The sequence below is a fragment of the Diadema setosum genome, chromosome 3, assembly GCF_964275005.1.
Source record: "Diadema setosum chromosome 3, eeDiaSeto1, whole genome shotgun sequence".
Classification (NCBI taxonomy): domain Eukaryota; kingdom Metazoa; phylum Echinodermata; class Echinoidea; order Diadematoida; family Diadematidae; genus Diadema; species Diadema setosum.
In genome coordinates this window covers 48,542,095-48,561,548 of record NC_092687.1, presented here as the reverse complement: position 1 = coordinate 48,561,548, position 19,454 = coordinate 48,542,095, and the positions used below count along the sequence as shown (strand labels likewise).

At 36.6% G+C, this 19,454-nt stretch overlaps 1 protein-coding gene across 1 annotated transcript in view; it reads left to right on the top strand.

Annotated features, from left to right (window-relative positions):
* Positions 1-10,970, top strand: part of LOC140226482 (uncharacterized) — a 40,153-nt gene extending 29,183 nt beyond the window's left edge. Inside the window, exons 3-4 of the mRNA XM_072306948.1 lie at positions 7,285-7,461; positions 10,794-10,970. Of these exons, the coding sequence (XP_072163049.1) occupies positions 7,285-7,461; positions 10,794-10,970 (354 nt within the window). The remainder of the gene's footprint in view (positions 1-7,284; positions 7,462-10,793) is intronic.
* The last annotated feature ends 8,484 nt before the right edge of the window (positions 10,971-19,454 follow it).

Sequence of the window (19,454 nt, the reverse complement as noted above, 5' to 3'; positions counted from 1 at the left end):
AATTGAAAATAATAAATGACATGGACCCGACAGAAATGAATGAGCAAAAATGGGACAAGAAAGAGAAAATTGAACAGGAACTTAGCTGCATGTACAATTATTTAGCAGAGGGGGCCATATTACGTTCAAGATGTACCTGGTACGAGAAAGGAGAGAAGAGTACAAAATATTTTTTATCATTGGAAAAGACACAAGCACAGAGTACAAACATAGATGTATACATAGATGTATCTAAACATAGATGTATTAGATACAGGTGAGGAACTTATTGAACATCCCCATCATATACGAAATTTTGTGATGAAATCTTTTGGTAAACAGTTTGAAAACAGGGATACAGTGTCTGACAAAGTGAGCTATGATTACATAAAAAGTTCCTGCTTAAAACACCTCACGGAAGATGAAAAGATGTGAAGGCCTGATAATACATGAAGAGGCAAGGGAAGTCCTCCTTGGGATGTCAAAAAATAAAACACCTGGTAATGATGGCTTATCGGTGGAATTTTATGAGACATTTTGGCCTTTGATTTCTAAAGAACTAATAGGATCATTTAATCATGCTTTTGAAAAAGGAAGTATGTCCGTGTCACAGAGGCAAGGAATAATTAAATTGATTCCTAAATCCAATAAAGATAAGAGATTATTGGGCAATTGGCGACCAATCACTTTAATAAATGTGGATGCAAAGATACTTTCTAAATGTTTAGCGAAACGTATGTCCAAAATTATTGGTAATTTGATAAATCCTCAGCAAACAGCATTTATTAAAGGCAGATATATAGGTGAAGGTATAAGACTGATTTCAGATTTAATGTTTTATGCAGATGCCAACAATGTATCTGGAATTGTGTTAGCATTAGATCTTACCAAAGCATTTGATTCACTCAGTCATAGGTATTTACTACAGTGTTTAGAATGTCTTAATTTTGGTCCGTCAATGATACAATGGGTGAGAACATTGCATGCAGGTATAAATAGCTGTGTATTGATAAATGGCTTTACCACTGGTTATTTTGAAATTGGAAGGGGTGTTCGCCAAGGCGACCCCCTTGCCCCCCTTTTATTCATATTAGGGCTCGAGATATATCTAATGAGATTGTTAAATAATCCAAATATTATTGGAATGGAGATGCTCGGAAAACAGATTAAATATACAGCTTACGCTGATGATATAACATGTTTTTGTAAGGATACAGAATCATTATCAGTATTACTAGAAAGCTTTCAAGAATTTTCTGAGATATCAGGCCTTTGCCTCAACCGAAGCAAATCAGAAGGAATGTGGATAGGAAATGATAGACTATCGAAAGAAAAGCCACAGATGATAAAGTGAACAGACAATGGTCTTAGAATTCTTGGAATCTGGTTTTCATATGACAAAAAAGAAGCAATCCGAAGAAACTTTGAAGATCGATTGGGTGAGATTAAGAGAACATTTTTTATCTGGAAAAATCGTAATTTAACGTTAATTGGTAAAATTCAAATTTTGAAAACATTTATTATGTCTAAGATAATTTATTTGATGTCAAACATTGAAATTCCTCAAGATTTTGTGAAAGAAGTAGAGAAGTTAATGTTTTCCTTTTTATGGAATGGCCCAGATAAGATTTCAAGGTCAACTATGTATGCACAATATGCTGAGGGTGGTCTCAAATTCCCCAATTTACAATGTATGATTGATACGCAGTTAGTTAAGTGGGTTAAAAGATATTATGGAAATCGCAACCATCAATGGGTGCTATTGGGAGATTATTTCTTAAAAAGGCTTGGTGGAATTCTAGTGTTTCAAAGTAATTATTCCCTTGAAACTATTGATAAGAGGGGTATCCCTCCATTCTATGAGAATATTCTACAAATATGGTTAAAGACAAACATACATGAGGATTTTATTGGTGATGAAAATAGCCATGCAGACATCCTACAACAACCAGTATGGAATAACCAGAATATTTTGATTGATAAGCACTCAATATTCTGCAGGCCGTTTTTTGAAGCAGGTTTATGTTATATATATCAAATATTTAGTATTGATGGACGGCTCATTGATTTTGAATTTTGGTTAAGGAAAGGAGTGCCAAGCAAATATAATATGATGTATATGGCAATTGTAGACTCAGTTCAAAAATACTCGAAATGTTCCTTCAATACACTCCTATTGGAGATGTTTTGGAAAGAAGAAGTGGCTCAAAAACAAAAGGATCTTATTATTTCACAGCTACAAAATGTGAAATCAAAACCAATATATGAGGAATTTTTAAAAGAGATTAAATCAAGACCTGTTTGCGAAACAGTTTTTGCTGGCAAGTATGGAATTCAACCAGAAGATTGGACACAAATATATATGTTGCCATTTACATGTACAATTGAAGTAAAATTGAGAAAATTTCAGTTCAAGTTGTCGCATAATATACTTTACACAAATGAAAGATTGTTTAAGATGAAAATATCAGAATCAGAGATGTGTACGCTTTGTAAGTCATGTGCTGAGACCCCTGTACATCTGTTTTTTTATTGTAAAGCTGCCAAAGAATTACTTCAAAAATTTGTGGATGAAATTGGTACGATCTTTCATGTCAAATTAGAGGATTGTACAAGAATTAGAGCAATGTTTGGATTCATCAAAGACTGGAAAGGGCCCCACAGGAGTTTATTGAATCATTTAATATTGTTATACAAAAGGTACATATATATTCAGAGATGCAAAGATACAGGTGTGAAATTTCATGGATTGACAGCATTTATTGTTAATATCCGATATATAGAATCCAACATTGCAAAACGAACAAATAAATTAAATTTTCATTATAAGAAATGGTCCCCTGTAGAAAATATTTTTTTAGGTCATTGTAGAAGAACATACAGTCGACTCTCGTGATAAAGAATATCCATATGGCAGAACCCCGACGTGATGGGGTAGCTTTTTGGGGGTCCCAGGGTTTGAAAATTTTCCTATTCAGAGGTATTTGCGCCCTGGATACGGCAAGGTTTCAAAAGTGACAAGATCACGGTGGTTTCGCTGGGCCCAAGGAGTTTATTGTAAAGAGAGCTGACTGTATCTTTAGGATATTGTTCAATTGTTGAAGAGTTTGATACCCATCTTTTACTGTTGTTGTTGTTGTTGTTAATTTGTTAAACAAAACATGATTTGTAATATGATTTTGTATGTTATGTTGTATAATGAAGAGGAAATAAATAAATTTGTAAAAGAAAAAAAAAAACGACATTTGCGAACAATTCGGTGGATTCCAAATACGGTGCGCCACCTATCGGTTGTAGCGGACAGGCCGATTTTCAACTTTGGGGTCGACATCGCGCTATGCAGCTAGAGCTACGCAGACAGTAGCTGCATGCGCAATGCACTGTTTACTGTACAATCGTACTGGCCTAGCGCCTGGCATTCGGTATACGCGGTAACTAAAGGTACGCGTTACGGTCGCCTCAAAGCACAGCGGACTTAAAAATATGGCAGACCCCCACCCCCCCCCCCCCAAAAAAAAAAAAAAAAAAAAAAAAAAAACCAAGGCCCAAGGCGAAAATGGCAGACCCCCAAGACCTAGCTGTCTTCCGGCGGATGCGAGTCGACGGACTGAAAAAATACCTGGATGATTGTGGTATACCTCCCGTGCAGACAGGAGAGGCGGGCCAAACCAGACCAGAAGGCCAAAAACGCAAGGAAGCTTTGGCAGCCCTGGTTGAGTCTGTTTAGAACCGCAGGTAAGTGACAATTTGGCATGTGAGATGCCTTTTTTTCCAACCTGCTTTGGTGTCTTTGGCCAAAGAAATAAGTCAAAAGCCAAGCCTGCATTTTGGAGTGTACATACGTCGCGTCGAACATGCAACACGGAAAAGCCAGTTTGCTGCTAATACCATACCGTATCGATCTATCTCTCGATCTCGCAATTGATATCCGGCCGGCCCAGCCCGGGCGCCCGCCCGCCCGGCGCGGCCGGCTGAGCTGAGCTGCGCTGCTGCATGTGCATACAATGCGAGTGATTTTGATGTCGACTTTTTCCCATAAGGCATTGCGGATTTACGCTACAACCGATAGATGGCGCACCGTATATGGAATCCACCGAATTGACGACGCTTCCGAACCCTCACGTTCGTTTGGCGATCTTTTGCAGAATAAAATACGAATGCTGGATTTTGCCATTCGCGTCCTTCGCAAATCGTTCGCGTGCTCCGTGGAATCCCACCCTTAGGGTGGGATTTCACGGAGCACGCGAACGATTTGCGAAAGACGCGAATGACAAAATCCAGCATTCGGAAAAGTTTTTCTCCGAATGTTTTCCGACAATGAAGCCAAAAACTATTCTTGCGCAATTTGTGCGAAGTTTCCACGACGTATGTGCGAATGTCGTGTGTATCATTGCTTAAGTACAGCATGTTACGTACACGAAGAACACGCGACGGAAATGCGAACAACGAAAAATTTTCAGTAATCATGGGAGAAAATGTACCCAAGGAGAGGTGGAAGCTGTCTTGAGTTGAATTTTTTTCTTTCCTCTATTTCTCCTTTCTTTTTCTCTCATTTTTCTATTGTGTGCCTGCCTACATTTTTTCCTAGGACGTATCTCCACTAGTAAAGCATATGATCTTTTTTTTTTTGCAGTTCCTCCAACACATAATCTCTGTACTTCAAATGAAATTTTACATACTTTAGATTAATTTTAACTGTATTCCGCGATTTTTTTTTTTGTATATCAAACATTTCTTTCTCTTTGATAGTCTTTAATTTCTTTCGTTACTATAGTTGTTAATAATAGTTTGATGTTTAGGTGTATGCTACGATTGTTATTTGTAGAAAACGTATAGGTCATACATCCCCAAACGTGCGCTAAACGTTCGCGAGAATGTCTCAAAAGGTACGCAAACAGTTTGCGATTACGTCGTAAAAATGATCGGAAAAACTTCGCAGATTTCGCGTAACATACGCGAAACATACGCGAGACATTCTCCAAAGTTTCGGAGTCTGTTTGGGGTTTCACGAACATTTTGCGAACATCGCGCGTGTCTTGCGAAGGTCTTGCGCATTTGACGAGGCTTTAAAGACACTTTCGAGAACAATTCACGAGCAAATCACGACCAAGTGTGCGGAAAAGGTTCGCAGAAAATTTCAAACTTTTTTGAAATCATCGCCGAAGTAAAAATGACATTCGCGAACAATTGACGACGCTTCCGAACCCTCACATTCGTTTGGCGATCTTTTGCAGACCAAAATGCGAATGCTAGATTTTGCCATTCGCGACCTTCGCAAATCGTTCGCGTGCTCCGTGAAATCCCACCCTTAGGCGAACTACAGGGCCTTCAAAACAGCTTTGCATTTATCAACTTCGAAGGGCTTTTACAAACAGGTTTCTGATAAACTGCTTAATAGGAAACCTGTTTGTATCGTTACAAATTTGGGGCTTTCGAAAAGGCTTTCCTAAAGGGCTTTTCAAAACAGGTTTGCATTTATCAACTCGTGAATATTCCTTAGCTGTTTGGATAACCTGTTTCTGCCGAGAAAGGAGAGTTGATAAACGCACCCTTTCGTAAAAGGCTTTCCTAAAGGGTTTTCAAAACAGCTTTGCGTTTATCAACTCGTAAAAATTCCTTGTAAGCTGTTTGGATAACCTGTTTCTGCCGAGAAAAGGAGTTGAAAAACGCAGCCTTAGTCTGTCCTGAGGCAACAGTGTGTTTCGTCCTGCGTTTTGCAAGAAGATTATATTAATGGATATCGTTCAATTCGACGTGCTCACGTGAAATTATCGTTTCGGTGTGATCATCGGACAATCATGTACCTAAACAACTTTTTACCTGCCTGCTATCATCGCCACCTACTGGTACACATATGAAGACATCCGCGCAAGCAAATCTGTTACATCGTGTATAATAACCAATTTACAATAGTCCTCTTCAACAATAAACCATAAAAACAGAGCCGGTATAATAAGTAACAAGGAATCAACGCTTTTTCTTAACTAACGAGCTTAAGTATACATGTGCCAACGAATGAAGAAACAAACGAATAGCCGTAATCATTCAGTACTTATCTACAAAGTTTATGAACAAATATCTCCATTTACCAAATTAACATATCAATCGTAGGAGCAATTTTTGATTAAATTACTTGTAACAAACTTTACGCCATGTTTCCTTTTACAGATGTTCGGCTGCGTAGATTAATGAATTTTGTTATTTTTCTAAAATGACATGTGAAGCCTCAGTACTAGTAAAGAGATTCAGTGGCGGATCCAGAGGGGGAGCAACCGGCGCAGCCCCCCCCCCCCCTTTGATTTTCGTAAAAAAAAAAACAAAACAAAAGAAATGAAAAGAATGACAATGAAATGAAACCCGGAAGTGGCACTAGAAATATTAGTCACGCCCCCCTCTTTACAGAATTCCTGGATCCGCCCCTGAGAGTAGCGATATGGGGTGACCGCAATCTGATTTTAAGAAAGAGAAACGAGTCAGGTGCCCATCAATGTCTGTACAGTCATGCTCTGCTCGCGAGTGCGGCAGACCGGTGAAACAAGATGGTGTCAATGAGCGAGTTGTACTCTTTTTTTTTTTTTTTTGTACGTACTCTACTTAAGCCTTATAACAACTCTGATTGATGTATACAAGTAATGTTCCCCTCCTTAACGCGGCTTACCAATCATTACATTGTGTGTGTGCGTGTGTTCCGTCATATTTACAGAGTTGAGGACACCGATACAACATTAGAGAAGAAAAGGGTCATTCTACATGGCAAGATTCGATAATGCTTGAAACACGTGACGACATGCTATCATTACGAGGGCCTTACATTTTCTTTTCAAGCAGATTTTTGAAATGTATGCTGAGTCTTAGGAATGACACAGGTTACAGAAGCAAAGTGACCCGATGCTATCAGTGTGTCAAAACAAATCATTCTGGTTTTCTGACTACTTGCAGTCATTGACCAAAGATGGAGTTAGTAATTTTTGTTATTTTTATTGTTTAAAGAAACCCTGCTTTACTCAGTATCCTAAAGCTCAATGTTATATGCCATTTTTTGCAAGTCTTGTGTGTGTGTGTGTGTGTGTGTGTGTGTGTGTGTGTGTGTGCGTGTGTGTGTGTGTGTGTCCGTGCGCCAAATGCCGTAACATGGTGTCTCTTTCAATGTTTCGTTGGGTCTCACGATGTGTATCACGTAAAAAGTAACATGCCGTTAGGACAGAGCAGAAGAACGTCATGATCCTTCCTTTTCCTTTGCGTTGTCTTTGTGTTGATTTGGGGGCTTATTTCATTTACCCCCCCCCCCCACTTTTTTTTTGGCAGCTCTACGAACTATCGATGGTGATTGACTCAGGCCAGATTTCAGAGTCAGAGGCAACAGCAGCTGCCAAGTTTTTGTGCCATATTCCCCATCTTAGACGCGCCCGTATCACATGCGACAACCTACCCAGGACATTCTTCACGACAATTGACTCACAGACCTCAACATTGGAAAAACAAGTGAGATGTTTCGATTGGTTTGCTAGTTGGAAAGGATGAGGGCACGTTTTACATTGATTGTGCCTCTTTCACCTGACGATGAATCAAAACAGTGTGTGTCCTCGCGCGATCCCAATTTGCATAGCTATTTATTGTACTGTACTACGTTTTTATAACCTTTGTATCAGACAGGTATCGGATATGATTAGCATTCATGCTATTTGTGGTATCTTTTATCCTGTATTCATGCATGTGTTTTTAGTATCATGACATGTAAACGTATGGTAATAGATAGTAAACTTCAACTTCAACGTCAAAGTCAACTTCTTTACACCCCAAACAAAGATGTAAAGCGAGCCTTGTAGTGGAATATACATGACGTTAAAGGTTAGATGTTTGCCAACCCTGCTTAAGCATCAAAATGGAGAATTCGAAGAATCCAAGTATAATACTCGCAGTCCTGTTAGGCGTGCCTACCGGTCAAAAAAAAGCTCCGTCCACTAGAAACTGCTCGAAGCTGATTTTCTGGTGATAACGTATTTCACTGGAGAAGTCAGTTGTTCAAGTTTAGAAGGCGAACGACTTATTATATCCAGTGGAATGAACAAACTTTGGAAAGGTTAAAAAAAGAAATAGTTTGTTCCGATGTACTGTTAGAAACGTGAAGATGCAGCTGCCCAATACGCTTCTTTCTCTTCCCCCACTTTCTCTCTCTCTCTCTCTCTCTCTCCTCTCTTTCTCTTTCACATGGAACGAAACATTCAATCATCTACATAATAATACATAGGCATTTTTCGAAGGATGCTGTTCGTTATTTCGAAGGTTCGCTATTCCGAAGGTTCGTTATTCCGAAGGTCGTTAATCCGAAACACGCAAATTCCCTATACCTACAGGTTCGTTAATCCGAAAATAGGTGGCGTTATTCCGAAGGTTCGTTATTCCGAAGATTAGTCAATCCGAATATGAAATTCGGAACAATGAACCTTCGGAATAACGAGCTGTAACCTTTTCGAAGACCACATCTAACCCACATCTAACCCTTTATCTCATCACTTCTTGGGGACAACTGTTTTAATCCTTTTTATACTTTGAATGCACATTCGTTCAAGGCACGAACAATAAGTTGCCAAACATATTTGTGACCCGTCACGTCAAAAGTATCTACAAGTCGCTGGCACCATGAAAGAGAGAGAGAGAGAGAGAGAGAGAGAGGGAGAGTTAAACAGACAGAGAAAAGGAGAGAGAGAGAGGAAGAGGGGAAGAGCCCATCTCGATAATTCGTCACGCGCATGGCAGATTGTTGTTAGCGCACTTCCTATGGGCATGGCAGATTGTTGAATTCTGTTAACTCTATGCGCACTCCCACACCCTAACGACAATCTGCCATGCGCACTCCCACACTGTAACGACAATTTACCAGGCGCAAGGAAGCGCTGTAATGACAATCTGCCATGCGCACGACGAATTATATCTTCCATTAGGTCGTTGAAATCTTCCATTAGGTCGTTGAAATATAAAAATGTTTTTGTTTTTGTTTTTGTGAGTATTTTTTTTTTTCTCTGTTTTGGTTTCTTCATCAACTTTTACACTCTACAGATTGCAAGCATCACCATCAATGAAAAACCGTTGAACAACTTGCTCGGTGGCAAGCATGAGAGTGCGACACAGGTAAATGCACGTAATTCAGAATCGTGTTTTGGCTAACGTAATTGTATCTTGCTGTCGTTTACTGCCTAATAGAGGTAGATGTCTGGAGATTGATAGATATGTCGTCACAGGAAAAACACTGAAAATAGTGAGGATTTTACTCCTGCAGCTGCTCGGGATGTTGCAGGGAATGAAGAATAATGTGAAAGGGACATCCTTGGTTACACAGAACAAAAAAAAAAACAAAATAGAATTGCTTTTAAAAAAGCAGAATGAACACTTGGTCATGTTTATCAGGCAATAAATTTATGTTTTCTAACGCTGATTGCGTTCATAATATGGCCATTATCGAAATAAATTGAAACTGAAACTTTTACGTTTTTTTTCACATGCTAAAAATTGCAAAACTCAGACTACTGAAGGGCCTATGCAATGCGAATGCATGTAATCATTCTGTTCGGTATTCCGATGGTTCATTATTACGAAGGTTCGTTAATCCGAAACACACAAATTCCCTATACCTAGAGGCTCGTTAATCCGAAAATGAAAAAGGGTTCGTTCATCCGAACATTTGTGGCGTTATTCCGAAGGTTCAAATAAGGTTTGCTATTTCGAAGGCTCGTTGATCCGAAAATGATCCGAAATGATATAGGGTCCGTGAAGAACCTTCGGAATAACGATCCTTATTTCGTTTTCGGATAAATGAACCTTCGGAATAACAAATCTCATCACATTTTTGCATTAACGAACCTTCGGAATAACGAATCTTCGAAATTTATAACGAATCTTCGGAATAAGGAACCTCGGAATATCGAGCTATAACCGATATATCAAACCCTTAACATCACTTACGTTGCAAAACGGATATCTAGATAAACAACGATATTTTTTTATACATTGCTGGGATACGCCAATTAAAAAAAAAAAGAAAAAAAAACACGAGCACAAAAATAATTCCAGACCAAACATTCTGCGTACAACATCACGTGTCCATTATTTTTTTTTTTTTAAGTACATGTACTAGCATGTTCACAAGCGACTTTGTAATGCAACTTTTCTCGAATAAGCACAACTTGCTTGTTTCCATGTTGCTATTAATGTGACGGAGGTAATACGTTACAGGGGGAAATGGAAGAATTGCTCGGTCAGGGCCCCGTTGCAAGAAAGTTGCAATCAATTGCAAATAATTGCTAATTTTGAAACAACCATTCTGATTGGCTCAGGGTCTGCCCTATTAAGAAGACATGCATGCAACAATGATTTTGATTGGCCAGTGACAATCAGTTGCAAGTTGCGTTTAAACGCAAAGTTTCTAGCAACGGAGCCCTGGTGGAGGTGCATTCCAATGTCTTTTGTTAAATCAAACCGGTACTTTATTTATGATTGACAAATAAGATCATGAGCAAACCATTGTTTGGAAGGCTTATTGAGGGAGTATCCGTTATTGATCTGACGAAAAGATGGTAGAAAAATATCATAAGATATGTTTCAAGTATCTAGATATTCGTTTCTCCACATAAGCAAAGTTAGGCTACCATGAATCAACACTATTCAACATCCATTTACACAACATGGTCCTTCGAGGAAAAACATGGTTTACTGATTACCGTTATAAATACAACAAACATACGAAACAATAGTAATAAACACTTATGGTTTTTGGCTGAAATAAACTTCTTGTTTTGCTTTCTATTTTCTGTTTCAAGGATAATCACATAAACAACGCTGATCGAACTGGCTTCCCACCAATGGAACCGGCTACAACGTACGGTCATTCATCTGTCACAGAGGCTCTTGTAGATCACAATGCTGACTTAAAAGTGTCCTCGGAAAGTCGTCGAACATATTTCTACACATCTGTCAGACTCGATGACGATGAATGATAACGAGATGAATGTTTGCCAGAAAGAAAAAAAAATATATATATATACATATGACCCTGCACCACAAAACCGACAAAAAATGGCAGACATGGATTTTCAGTTAAGGTCAGATTTCGAATGAGCAGACTCTAAGCTTTAATGACGTATAACTCAATTCAAATGGACTCCCCTAACCTACCTAAATACTGTGAAGAGGGCACACACTCTGGAAAAGTGTGAACTCAGAAAAGAGGCTCTAACGTACATGGTCTATTCTAACGTTTAATGTATGGTGAACGAGACATTAGAATCTAGAAAATCATCCAAAAGAAGGTGTCAAAGCAGTGGGAAATGTCTCCTAAAACATATTTAATGTGACTTGTTAAAAGATATTTGTACCACTGAGAAATCACGACTTAAAACTGACGTATTTATTTCACCGATTTTCGCTCCGGAACAGCCGTCTTCTTTGAGCCCTTGATATGAAGTCATGAAATGAACAAAACCCTCTACGAGTGCGCAGCAGGAAATCGAGGCCGCCATTCATAAAGCACGTATTTCTAAATGAGCGGATGCAATATCTTGCCTGTCTTTAGTCGCATCTGCTTTCTCCGCTGAACATTTTAACGTCTAATTTTTACCTTACATTGTACGGAAAGACTTTGAGTTTGACATCGAGAGTGAATTGAGTGATGGCAGTGACAATGACACTGATATAGTGACAGTGGCAAAGTCCGGGTGGTAGAAGGGCCGAGGGAGAGGCAACGGAGCCCACTGTGTTGTTGTATTTTGTTCTGGTGGGCCAAAAGTAACCGTGTCTGGTTCTGTTACAATATCACTTCCCCGCTAATAATTTTTGTTTAAAAATGCCTGAAAGCTTCACATAATGATGCTGATGCTCTTGATTTTGACATATTAATGAATTCCTGATTTTCATATTGTATTTATAGTACCTAACATTATTACTTTGGCGAACCATAGCAGCAAACCAGACAGTGTTCAGCAAATAAAGGGCTACGCTTTAGTCGGGTAAATCTACAACAAAACATAGCCTTACCCCCTTAAACAAAAAGTTTTTAACGGCTTTGGTAGTGTTTGACCTCAAAAATAACATACTGAAATCTACTCAAATCCACCTACCGGAAAGGGCTTATTTTCAAGATGGCGTCCAAAAATGCCGCTGTGGGCTCAAATTGCCATACAGTGGGCACTAGTTGACCTATATTTGCGATTTTTGTGTCAATTTCTATGTTTCGGAGGTCAAGAAATCTATCGAAATAATTTTTGAAGTTGATCAGTGATGGGAAAGCCTCAAGTCCAAGATGGCGTCCAAAATGGCCCCCAAATGACGGCTAAGAGCATAAAATTGCTATTAAATGTGACCGTGCACCTCAAAACGAACATAAAGTCGCACAAACTGATTTTGTGTGAATACTGAAAATAAGTGAAATGGGTCAACCTAGCCGAACTTGACTTTTTCATATTTTCTGAAAGAGCAAGTCTTCTTCTACATTATGCTAAAAAATTTTTCCCCTTCCACAGGGTTCCTTTATTGAATTATATCATACACACAAATATATACAAAAAGAGATATGTATGTACATGCAGATTTAACACATGATATTCTTGGCCATTCTAAATACAGTAAGAACAGCAAACAGTTACAAAAATCAATTATAAATTGCAAATTCTTTTCAAAGTGTCAGAAAATTACCTGACAAATCATTTCATAAGAAAACACAATCAGAAACATTTAGTAAAATGTAACCACTTTTTCATAAATTTCTTTTCTTTCAGATTTGTTTTACATATATACTTTTCCATATCATAATAACTTTTTATCGCTGACATGATTTGTTCAAAAACTGGCAAACAATTTTTGCATTTGGCTGTAAAAATTTCTTTCCTTACTATAATCATAATGCAATTGAGGGCACTGTTATTACGTCCATAAAAACCAAATAATTTATTTTGATTTGTAAGCTTGATATGAATAGCATTACGGGACAGCCAAAGCTCAAGTTTTGACCATATCTCGTTTGAATATATACAAGAACAAAATATATGCATAATTGTTTCTTCGCTGTTATTACAAAAAGTACATAAGTTATCTGTTACTAATTTAAATCTCAATAAAGCGTCTTTCATATAAAGAATTCTATTTAGCATCTTGAACTGAAACCATCTCATGTTTACATCGACAGTTGAATAAAAGGGAATTTGGTAATAAAAACTCCAAATGATATTGTCAAAATCAAACTCCTGTTTCCATTTTATAAGACTTTTACATTCCTTTGTCTTATGTTTCAAGAAAGCCTGGTAGATATGTGCACAACCTTTTTTCACTTTCATTATTAAAAGCAATGTTTCAGGGATAATACATGTAGGTTCCATAATCTTAGGTATGACATTTTTATTATAACCAAATCGAATAGCATTACACAAACCATAATATTGAAGAAAGTTTACTTGTACATTGTATTTACGTTGAAAATCAAAATATGAAAGAAATTTTCCATCTGTTTCTAGAACATCGTTAACAAAACGTACCCCCTTAGCACACCATGACTTATAATAAATTACATTATTATTAACTTGTATTCTAGGATTGTTCCAAAGGGGTTGACATGCGATATTATCTACAATGGACTGAGTTAAATCTGAAAAGGCTAATAATACCTCTTTCCAAAATGGGTTGCGCATTGAAATGGCTAATTCTTTGTAATGTTCAGCCCCCATGAATAAGTGGAGGGATGTGTATGATGGAGGCAAGAATGATTGGAACATATGTAAAGTGAAATTTTCGTTACTTGGATAACAAAAGAATCTTCTTATCCATGATATTCTGAGTGATTTAGAATGTATAAAAATATCTGTCATTTTAACCCCACCATCACTGTATAATTGGCACATTTGTTTCCTACTTATTTTATCAGATTTATCGTGCCATATAAATTTATAAAAAGATCGGTTAACATCATTCATAATTTCTAATTTTGGTTCTGGAAGAGATAAAAGCAAATAATTCAGTTTGGGTATCAATAAAGATTTTACTATCGTTACTCTCCCTAAGGGAGTCAATGTTCTTTTCAGCCATATCGCTATCTGACGTTTTATCTCTTTAACCTTTTCTTGATAATTGTGATTAACCATTTCAGATAATTTAACTGAAAAATCAATGCCCAGGTACCTGAAATATCCTTCAGATATCCAGTTTAATTTGTACTCGTGTAAAATCTCTTTTTTGAAAGTTCTGTTCTTCCCAATCCATATTACTTGAGTTTTAGTTACGTTAATTTTGAGGTTGGACATATTTGCAAATTCATTAAGTATTGTAAGAGCACTTTGTAAATCCTGGGTTGAACCGTTGAGTGTCAAAAGGGTATCATCTGCATATTGCAAAAGTTTAAGCGATTTCCCATTCATATGCAATCCAACTAAAGAATCCGAGTGTCGTATTAGGATACCAAGTATTTCACTGACTAACAAAAAGAGGTAGGGGGACAAAGGATCTCCCTAGCGACACCCTCGTCCTATTTCAAATCTATCTGTACAGAATCCGTTAACTAATACACAAGAGGATGTATTTGCATAAAATAACTTGATCCATTTCTTTACAGATGGACCGAAGTGAAAAAAATCCAGGACCTTGAATAGAAAAGTATGCGATACGGAGTCGAAAGCTTTTTCGAAGTCGACAACAAGAAGCATGCCTGCTATATCATTTAATTCAGTATAAAGTAGCGTGTCATATAATAGACGTATATTTTCGCCAATGAAGCGACCACTCAAAAATCCTGTTTGATTTTCATGTATTAAAAAAAAAGACAAAACGCCCTTGAGTCTATTTGCAATACAACCGGATGCCAATTTGTAAACTACATTCAGTAAAGTGATCGGGCGCCAATTTTTTAACAAATGTCTAGGTTTATTTCCTTTAGGAATCAAGGTTATTATTCCCATTTTTTGTGAGTTTGACAATTGTCCTGAGAAATACGCATAATTCAGTGATCTTACCAGAAAGTATGTAATATCTTCCCAAAAGTAACGATAAAATTCTACAGTAAAACCATCCTGTCCGGGAGATTTATTATTTTTCATGAGTTTTAAAGTGGAATAAACCTCATCAACACTAAGTGGACCTTCCAATAAAGAGGACAATTGTGAAGACAACTTAGGAATGTCAGGATGATTTAATAACATTTCCAAATTAATTTCATCAGTTTCTTTTTCTGCATAAAGATTAGAGTAAAAATCAAACACTTCCTTAAGTATGTCATTTTGTTTATCTAAAATATCACCATTTTCAGTCGATAACTGACGTATTTCTTTATTGATATTATTTTGCTTTTCCAAATTTAAAAAGAATTTAGAAGGTTTTTCTCCAAACTCCATCCACTTTATCCGAGATCTAATCGCACTTCCTTCATTTGATTTTAAACGGAAAGCTTCCAGTTCTAATTTCAATTTATCAATTTCCTCTAATATGGAATTCTTATCATTTAAAATTGTCAATTTTCTTTCTAACTCTTCAATTTTCTTTTCTAAATCCTTTTCACTATTCACACTTTGTTTTTTAGCGAAAGAAGCATATGATATTGCTTCTCCCCGTATTATCATCATTAAAGTTTCAAAAAATAACTGATCATTTACAATGAATTCACAGTCACCCACTATGCAATCATTTTGATCGAACTGTACTCCGTCTTTTGCATAAAACAGAATAGTATCTTTTATTTTTTTCTTAATGTGTGAAACAAAACCTTCGTTTTTTAACAAAGAATTATTAAATTTCCAAAAGCCAGGGCCTCGTTGTAACTGATTCAAACTGAGACTTAGAAGAATTAAAGAATGATCTGTTCGATAACCTGGAAGAATATCAACCTTATGCACTAATGAAAGAAGTTCTGAGGATATCAAAAAGAAATCTAATCTACTCTGTTTAAAAGGGGTAGGTTGTCGCCATGTATAATATTTTTTATCTGGAAATCTAATTCTCCAAGGATCACATAAATCTAATTCATCTTTCATGTTATTTACTTGTTGTTTTGCTCGCGGGTTATTAACATGCAAATAGTTATATGTATCAAGGTTTGAATCTTGTACTAAATTCCAGTCTCCACAAACAATAGCATGTGGATTCTCAAAATCTAGTATAATTTGTTGAAGGTCTGCAAAAAATGTTGGGTTGTCTGTATTTGGCCCATACAACGACGCGATAGTAATATTATATTCGTACAGAGTTACATCTAAAACCACAAAATTCCCTGCATTATCTACTTTAAATTTATTTATATTTACTGGGACAGCGTTTTTAAAAAGAATTGATACTCCTCTTGAGTTGGACGTATTGAAAGAGAAAAAACATTTACCTTCCCATTCCCTACGTATATCGGTCTCTATTTCCCGAGTAAAGTGTGTATCCTGAATACAACAAACATCATATTGTTTAGCTTTTAAATACAACAAAACATCTTGTCTTTTGCGATTATCTCCTAGGCCGCGACAATTCATTGAAATAAACGTAACGTTATCCTGCATCATGTACGAAAAGAATGAAGGAAAGAAAAGAGGAACAACCTGTGGAAGTTTTCATTTTATGTACACAAACAGTAACGACACAAAAAAGACTGTACTGTGACGAAAACATTACAATACACACAACACAAAACAAAACACACAAACGTTTGGACGCAACGCAACGCATCAGAGCTGACTGACGACAGCTGCGAATAACAAATCAACCCCCATAATTTCCGGATCAATGTATGGAAATCAGTCCGAAAAAAATCTATGCCCCAGACCATCACTGTCTAAAGGTAAATATTTATGAATGTAACCGTGAAAAAAAAAAATTGTCTATAACAAACAAGCAAAATGTTTTTAAAGTCAAGAAGTATGACTATTAAACACGATGACCATTTCGCACAAAATGTTCGTTCAAAATGAATATCTATAGTCAGTCTCTCCTCTGGATCATACTTATTCTCTCATTTTCATTTGCGAAATGACAAGCTCCATAATTATGTCAAAAATTAACTAAAACATTTCACTTCGCGTGATTTAAGCTCTTTTTTCTTTCTCTCTCTTTTTTTTTCTTTTTTTTTAATTTTTTACAAACGAGATAAATAAAAAACAAAGATCGTGTAAGGATTTTAGCACATCAAACGGTGATAAAATATCACGGATGTAAAAATCGCCACTCAAAAAAGTCCAAAATAAGGCGTCTTATGATAATTCACTTCACGTGAGATCAAGGTTCAAAACTTTCCATTTTGTTTCATCCAAATGAAGAAGATTTACATCATTCAATCAATAACAATACACCATGCTGACGGAGATCCCTTCTCCCTCTGCACTCTAGATGCAGATTTACACCATTTAACTTGATTTTGTAGATTTGCTATTTTTTTTCTCACCATATTTCTAATCTTGGACCCAGTAGAAGCACTTCCAAGAAGTGTACATTAGAATTATCCATATACATGTATAGAATTCGTTATATGCACTTTTGAAAATTCAGAACAAGTGCTCAGGCATTAATGATAAGCATTGTGAAAAAAAGAAACAACCAACACGTCGCGTATGTTATGACCTCGCTAAAGATAGATACTCTTTTCACTGCATATAGTGATAACCCTGACTTTACTAAACCAATTTAGGTCGCACATTTCTGTGGTCATGACATAGTTATTTCACACATTGAACCAATCTGAAAAATATTCTTTAATTTCAATTTTGTGATTACAAACTAGCTATAAGTTTTACGATAAAATGGTTAGGTGGTGTTTTCCCACTTTTGGCTGTTTCTTGTTACAAACCACACACACACACACACACACACACACACACAAACATTACTCCGTCTTGAGTTACTACATTTGAAAAACTCAACTATACAAAACGCCTTTATGTCCTTGTACAGGTAGTATTCATAGGAACTGATTTGTATCATTAAAACCAATAAACTTTTGTCCAATCCAACAAACTCGTTTAACAAAACCCAAAACATTTTTCTTTGTCGAAAGTATTTTTCTTTCCTTTTTTTTCTCTCTCTCCTATTGGATGTATAATAATCAAATATCTATTATCTCTGCTGAACAGTCTCTTTTTTTTCCAAATCCGTAAATGAAAGTTTTAACAGTTTCTGAGAGATCTCAGTATCAATTTCTTTTCATCACATTTCAATTATGTCTTCTTCTTTTTTACCTCTATGATTTTCTAACAATATAATGGTTAACAAATATTAACACTCAATTATATTTTTTTTATTAATTATATTATGCTAAAATTTGGTATCATGAAATGGGCAGGAAAGTGTGGTTTTTAGCAGTTTATCTCGAACATTTTTTGGTAGAATAGTGTAATTAGGTGTGTCTTTAGAATCTTTTTATCAATTCTGAAAAACCTTGTCCACGCTCTTGACTTTCAACTCTAATAACTTTTGAAAGGATAGTGCTACTGCTTTGAGAGTAGGCAATTATTATGGACAGGATGTGTTAGTGACGCATTCTTAATTTCAGGTTATTCTGATAATCCCTTCATTGTTGTTACTCTGGTGGTTTACTTAATGTTTTTGTCCCATTCATCGCACAGCCAGCACGGTTTGGTAAAGATTAAGCGCTTGAGTAGACACTGTACTTCAGAGCTCTTTTCTCAGTTCACACTTTTCCTGAGTTTGTGCTTTCTTTCCAATATTTAGATAGGTTAGGAGAGTCCGTTAGATTTGAGTTATACATCATTTTAAAGCTTAAAGTCTGCTCTTTCAGAATATGGTCTTAACTAAAAATTTATATTTGCCGACTTGTTGTTTGTTTTGAGGTGCAGGGTCACAAATTGTCAATAAATGCCGAACATGATATATGTGCCGAATTCTATGTTTTGGAAGTCGACAAATCCACTGATATCACTTTCAAAGTTGACTAGTGATGGGAAAGCCTTAAATCCAAGATGGTGTCCAAAATAGCCCCATCATGGCGGCCATGGGCATAAAATTGCTATTATATTGTCAATAAAAGCCGTGTATTTGTGATGTGTTTGTGTCAGTTTCTATATTTTGGAGGTCAACAATTCAACTAAAACTATTTTGTCACGCTGATTAGTGAAGGGAAAGTCTCTAAAACCAAGAATGGCATCTAAGATAACATCCAAGATGGCCACCATTGGGTTAAAATTTCTATAAAACGGCCAATAATTCGTTATACTCAAAGTACTCAATACGTATCTGATACTTCCCATGTTTGGATTGGATTTAGTCAATTACTGTGGAATTCAGCTGTATAATCCAGGCCAAAATCATTTCTAGCCAAGTGCTAGAGTAACAGAACTTGAAATTCTGATATGGAATTCCACTTACTTGCATTTTCCTTACTTTGTAACTACTAACCATGCTGTGGATTATACATTTCAGCTTCAAGTTTGTGCGATCTTAGGTCGTGTAACAAGTTCTATGTCCATGTGTTCATTGTTGCTTCTAAAACTTGCACCAACTGTCTATTTGACACC